The sequence below is a fragment of the Balaenoptera musculus genome, chromosome 14 (genome assembly GCF_009873245.2).
Source record: "Balaenoptera musculus isolate JJ_BM4_2016_0621 chromosome 14, mBalMus1.pri.v3, whole genome shotgun sequence".
NCBI classification, from domain to species: Eukaryota; Metazoa; Chordata; class Mammalia; order Artiodactyla; family Balaenopteridae; genus Balaenoptera; species Balaenoptera musculus.
This window is the reverse complement of record NC_045798.1, coordinates 26,711,533-26,717,600: the sequence shown is the minus strand read 5'-3', so window position 1 is coordinate 26,717,600 and position 6,068 is coordinate 26,711,533. Positions and strand designations below refer to the sequence as shown.

At 58.3% G+C, this 6,068-nt stretch overlaps 1 protein-coding gene across 1 annotated transcript; it reads left to right on the top strand.

Annotated features, from left to right (window-relative positions):
- The first annotated feature begins 3,759 nt into the window (after positions 1-3,759).
- On the top strand, positions 3,760-5,748 carry SDF2L1 (stromal cell derived factor 2 like 1). Its single transcript, XM_036824017.1, has 3 exons — positions 3,760-4,027; positions 4,325-4,521; positions 5,340-5,748. Exons 1-3 carry the CDS (start codon positions 3,841-3,843, stop codon positions 5,619-5,621), a joined length of 666 nt encoding a protein of 221 aa, XP_036679912.1. The 5' UTR covers positions 3,760-3,840; the 3' UTR covers positions 5,622-5,748.
- Positions 5,749-6,068: the final 320 nt, after the last annotated feature.

Sequence of the window (6,068 nt, the reverse complement as noted above, 5' to 3'; positions counted from 1 at the left end):
GAGGACCTGCTCCTCTGACTGGCAGAGGGGCCAGGGCCCTGGGTGGGGAGTCAGGGACCCATTTTTCCACAGAGCTCTTGTGACAAGGATCCTTCAGAGCACATGCTCGGTGCTAATGCCTATCCCCCGAGGCCACCACTGCCACCACTGCCGCAATGTCGGGCCACAACAGCCGCTTTGTACATTACTGCCATATCACTTGGCTACAGTTGATTGGCCCTACTGGTGCATCCAATACCTGCTGGCTTCCAGGTCCTGCTGCCCAGTCCTCAAGGGAGAAGAGTGTATGTCCCCACCCCAGCCTCAGAGGCACACATCTAGGTCCTGGGGTGGGAGCAGCCCCTTTGGGCACCACTGGCACATGATGCTAGAGACAGCTCCCCTTAGCTCCTGTTTCAGGCACCATGTTGTTGCCATGTAACAAACCAAGATTTAAGTGGCTTCAAACAAAATCATCATTTGTAATGATTCTGAGGGGGTTCTACGGGCTCAGCTGGCAGTGGTGTAGCCAGAGCGGCTGGGGTGGGAGTGCTGCTTTCGGCTGGGGGCTGGGCTGAGGCTAGGACATCCCTCGTGGCCCCTCCCCTTCCATCATCTCTCTCCCCTTTGCCCCTGGCCATTCAAGGGTCTGTCTGGGCAGGGGCTGGCTTCCTAGAGGGAGGAAGCAAGAACCACCAGTGAGTGCTCTGGCAGCCTGTGCTCGGAAGTCCCCAAACAGCACTTCTGTGGCATTCTCGTGGTCAAAGCCAATTATTATGCGTGCCCAGATCCAAGTGGAGGGGGAAGGGACTCCACGACCTGGGAGAGGAGCAGCTTGTGCTCACAGGGGTGGGAGGCATTGTTAGCAGATGTACTTGGAGACTAACACCTCTCCATCCTCCTTGGCTGACTGCACCTTGAGCAGTGCCTGGAACTGAGTTGAGTCAATCACATCCCCTCTTGAGAATCTGAACCTGGAGACAAACTGCGGTCTCCAGGTGGAGGGCCCCGAGCATCTGCCCACGAGGTGAGCAGGAAAAAGGAACAGCTAGGATAAGCCATGAGGCTCCAGAGACTCAGGGAGAGCCGTGTTGGCTTCCCGACTCCAGCCCTTGGGTCTCTGCTGCTCTTGGAACCCTTTCTTTGCCTGTCAGGGAGATTACTCGCTGTGTCCTTACCATCGTCTGCTCCCAGTGCAATGGGAAGCTGTTGGCAGCTTTCAGCAGGCACCTGGCATGATCCGATTTATACTTTTTTTAAAAAAGTTTTTATTGAATTTGTTACAATATCGCTTCTGTTTTATGTTTTGGTTTTTTGGCCCCAAGGCATGTGGGATCTTAGCTCCCTGACCAGGGATCAAACCTGCACCCCCTGCATTGGAAGGCAAAGTCTTAACCACTGGACCGCCAGGGAAGTGCCTTGATTTATGCTTTTTTTTTTTTTTTTAAAGAATTATTTATTTATTTATTTTTGGCTGTGTTGGGTCTTCGTTTCTGTGCGAGGGCTTTCTCTAGTTGTGGCAAGCGGGAGCCACTCTTCATCGCGGTGCGCGGGCCTCTCACTATCGCGGCCTCTCTTGTTGCGGAGCACAGGCTCCAGACGCGCAGGCTCAGTAGTTGTGGCTCACGGGCCTAGTTGCTCCGTGGCATGTGGGATCTTCCCAGACCAGGGCTCGAACCCGTGTCCCCTGCATTGGCAGGCAGATTTTCAACCACTGCGCCACCAAGGAAGCCCTTGATTTATGCTTTTTAAGACAGAAATCACTTTCCTGGGTGGAGAATGTCTTGGAAGGGCCCGAGTAGCAGGGAAATCTTCTAGGAGGGGTGGTAGATATCTGAAGGGGAGATGGAGTGGCTTGGATTAGGGTGGTGACGGGGAATGCAGGAGAGATGCCTTCCAATCTGTTTTGGAGTCAGAGCCATCAAGACTCCAAAATGCTGGGGTAGATGTGAGGAGTGTGGTAAAGAGAGGAATCAAAGATGAATCCCAGGTTTGGGGCTTGAACAACTTGTAAATGGAGGTGCCGTTCCCGAGACTTGGAAGCCTGGGGGAGGAGCAGTGTGAGGGAGACCGGGGAGTCCTGCTTGGGGCATATTAGGTTCGAGATGCTTGTTGGTGTGTCTGAGAAGACACACCCAGATTGTACTCTAGCCCCTCTGCCCTGGGTCGGCGGCCCCTCAAGGGCGCGGTCTACCAAATCCAGGGCAGACCGTAAGCATTTTTTAAAAAGACACACATTTATTTATTTTTGGCTGCGTTAGGTCTTCATTGCTGCATGTGGGCTTTCTCTAGTTGCGTCAAGCGGGGGCTACTCTTCGTTGCGGTGCACGGGCTTCTCATTGTGGTGGCTTCTCTTGTTGCAGAGCATGGGCTCTAGGTGCACGGTCTTCAGTAGTTGTGGCATGTGGGCTCAGTAATTGTGGCTCGCGGGCTCTAGAGCGCAGGCTCAGCAGTTGTGGTGCACTGGACTTACTTAGTTGCTCCTCAGCATGTGGGATCTTCCCGGACCAGGGCTTGAACCCGTGTCCCCTGCGTTGGCAGGCGGATTCTTAACCACTGCGCCACCAGGGAAGTTACCGTAAGCATTTTAAACATTCTAAGCACTGAAAAGATCAAGACACCTTGACCCATATAGAATTCAAAATAAAGACAATGATAAACATGAAAACCAGGACTTCCCTGACTGTCCAGTGGTTAAGACTCTGTGCTTCCACTGCAGGGGGCCCGGGTTTTATCCCTGGTCGGGGAACTGAGATCTCACAAGCCCCATGGCCCCAGGGGTGGGGGTAGGGAGACATGAAAACCAAAAAATAACCCATTGCTGTAATTAAAATGGCTCTACCCTGGATTTTCTGAATGCAAAATTCTGGATGATTTAATTAAACACGAACTTTTCTCCCTGCTTTGCTGGTGCACCAAGTGCACGGGTGGTCAGCCTATTGAGTAACATATCCCAGAGCCAGTTCCTGGGCTGGGCTGAATTGATGGGCTTGGAGTGAATTCAATGTAAGAATGTTCCACGAATGAATAAATAAACAGTGGTTTAAGTTTCCCCCCTTATACCGACTGAGCTGACAACCCTCTGAGAAGGCAGTGAGTCCCAAGCCTGGGACACACAGTCACCCAGGCTTGGTTCCCAGTCGCTTGGTCTCCCAGGGCTCCAGGTTCCCAAGACAGCTCAGGGGCTTTCTGGTGACCACCGGCCACTACCCTCTACATCACAGCTCCCTGGTGCCCTCTGCTGCCCAGTGGCCTAGGGACCATGAGAAGCCCTGGAAGGGGTCAATGAGTGGCTCAGGGAATTCAGAAACCCCAGGGTCCAGGGACTGAGGTGACTCAATGTCAGAGAGTGGGCAATGACCGAGCTACTGGGGGATTAGTTAATCCCGGGGTCCAGGGACTGAAGGACCAAGTGACTGAGTATCTGAGATGCGTCCACTTGTGAGCACATAATCTAGGGGTCGAGGGAGAGACCATGATTGAGGGCTCGGGGGTCTAGGATCAAGGGGCTTCGTGAACTGGCGAACCGAGTGTCCGGCGACCTGGCGGGCGCTGGAGGGGCGCCCTCGGCTCTGTCCGCACTCTCTCCGCTCGACGCTACCCCGGCCTTCCCTTGCTACTCATTAGTGAGTCCTCGGAAGCGTGGACCAATCAAAACCCTCCTCGTGTCTCCAGTCCCCTCCCAGCCGCCGCTCTGGAAAGCTGCGGGCGGGTCCTTTCCAGGCGGACCCAATGGAAGTGCAGGCGGAGCGCCGTGCGGGCTGGCGATTGGCTGCCGTGGCGGGCCCTGTCAGAGCCGGATTGGCCGGCGGCGGAGACGGAAGCGACCAGGGTCCGAGTTGCCGGAGCCCGGCCGGGGCGATGTGGAGCACGGGCAGCGGCCGAGCTGCCGGCCCGGCGCTGCTGGGGCTGCTGCTGGCGATCTCGGTCCCGGGCAGCTGTGCCGTCAAGACCGGCGCGGGGCTCGTGACCTGCGGGTCGGTGCTGAAGCTGCTCAACACGCAGCACCGGGTGCGGCTGCACTCGCACGACATCAAATACGGATCCGGTGCGCGGGCCGGGGCTGGGGTCTGACGGCGGAGTTCTGCGGGCCAGGGGGCTGGGAGTCATCAGGGGCTGGAGTAGTTGGGGGCCGAGGGGCACAAGCCGGCGGTTCGAGGGGGTCTTCGGGATGCCGTTCGGAGCTGCCGGCCAAGGGACTTGGAGTGCGGCCGGAGGCGGGCGGGGGCTGGGGGAGCCGTTGGATCCCAGGGTTGAGGTTGTCCGGGAAAGCTGATGGTGTCCGGGTCGAGGGTCGGAGTTCCCGCATTGACAGCGACCCCGGGGGTTGGATGTCGCCCCCCAGGCAGCGGCCAGCAGTCGGTGACCGGCGTGGAGGCGTCTGACGACGCCAACAGCTACTGGCGGATCCGCGGCGGCTCGGAGGGCGGGTGTCCGCGCGGGTCCCCCGTGCGCTGCGGGCAGGCTGTGCGGCTGACGCACGTGCCCACCGGTAAGAACCTGCACACGCACCACTTCCCGTCGCCGCTGTCCCACAACCAGGTGAGCCCCTGGCGTGTGTGCGAGGGGCCCGGCATCTGCTCGGAGCCCCAGCTTCCTGGGTGAAACGGGAATTTCAAGTCAGAAATGTTTGCCGAGCGCCCCCTCTGGGGATACAGAGGTGACTACGCCAGGGTCCTGCCCCCTGGAGCCCTCAGCCCAGCGGGGACACAGACAGGAAGAGCTGTCCGTCTGGATAGCTCCACTCCTGGGGGCGAGTTGGACACAGGAGGGGGATCCGCATGGCCGTTGGGGTGGGGAATGGGAACCCCGCGGGGAGGAGGAATTGGGGCTGGGCCTGGAAGGATGAGTAGGAGTCCGCCAGGCCGCAGAGAGAAGGGTGTCTTTCCAGGCCTGGGGAAGAGCCTGTGAGTGGAGTTCATTGAAACTGGGTGGGAGGTGGTACTGGAACAGAGGGTGCTTTGGGGAGGTTATCAGAAGGAAAGGATGAGATAATAGAACCTTGGCTGTCAGCCTGAAGGGTGGACTTGATGCTGAGTGAGGGTCAGAGGGGTTAGGACAGGAGAAACCCAGAGGAGGAAGGAGGGGGATGTCTTGGTTCTGTGGGGGCCACTGGTCACCGTCCAGGCAGATGAGGTGGGGTGTGCATGTGTTTGAAGAGCTGGTGTTGGGGGGCCCTTCTGTATGCTGGGGGTGGGGGTGGTGGTGTCCCAGTTTGCAGCTGTGGAAGCTGAGGCTCAGAGAGGTGCAGGGAAGGACCTGGGTGTGAGTGCATCTGCCAGGCAAGTGCCCATGGGGGACTCAGTGTGCACTTTGTCATGCGTGACCACTGTCCTCCCACACCACCCCCGCCCCAACAGGAGGTGAGCGCCTTTGGGGAGGACGGCGAGGGTGATGACCTGGACCTGTGGATGGTGCGCTGCTCGGGGCAGCACTGGGAGCGGGAGGCCGCTGTGCGCTTCCAGCACGTGGGCACTTCCGTGTTCCTGTCGGTCACCGGCGAGCAGTACGGGAGCCCCATCCGGGGGCAGCTCGAGGTGCATGGCATGCCCAGCGCCAACACCCACAATAGGTGGAAGGCCATGGAAGGCATCTTCATCAAGCCCAGCGTGGAGGCCTCTGCAGGCCACGATGAACTCTGAGTGCCGTGGACCTGCAGGTGGAGGGCAGAAGGGTGGGTCATATGCAGGGCCACTCTTGGGGGAGACTTTGAGTTTGTAGGGGTTCTCAAGTGCCTTTATGATTAAAGAATATTGGCCTGTGGTTGCATTTTGCTGTGAGCCTGAGGGCGACCAGGAGCTGCCAGCTGGTCCAGTTCAGCATCTCTTCCTCAGTGCAAATCCTCTGTCCCACAGCTGGCAGCTGAACCCGTCCAAACCTCTCTGATGCTCTTCCGTGCACTCCCAACACTGCCCAGGGCCATCACAGCTCCCTCTCCACCCTCAGATGGTCCAGTGGCCCCAGTGACCCCAGTTCCCCAGCCCCTGAGCTTCATGAACCTTCCTGATGAGGGCTGGGGCCTCAGCGAGGTAGCAGGAGCCCCACTCCCTACCAGCTGGGATGGGCACAAGCTCTCCAGCCCCTCATCC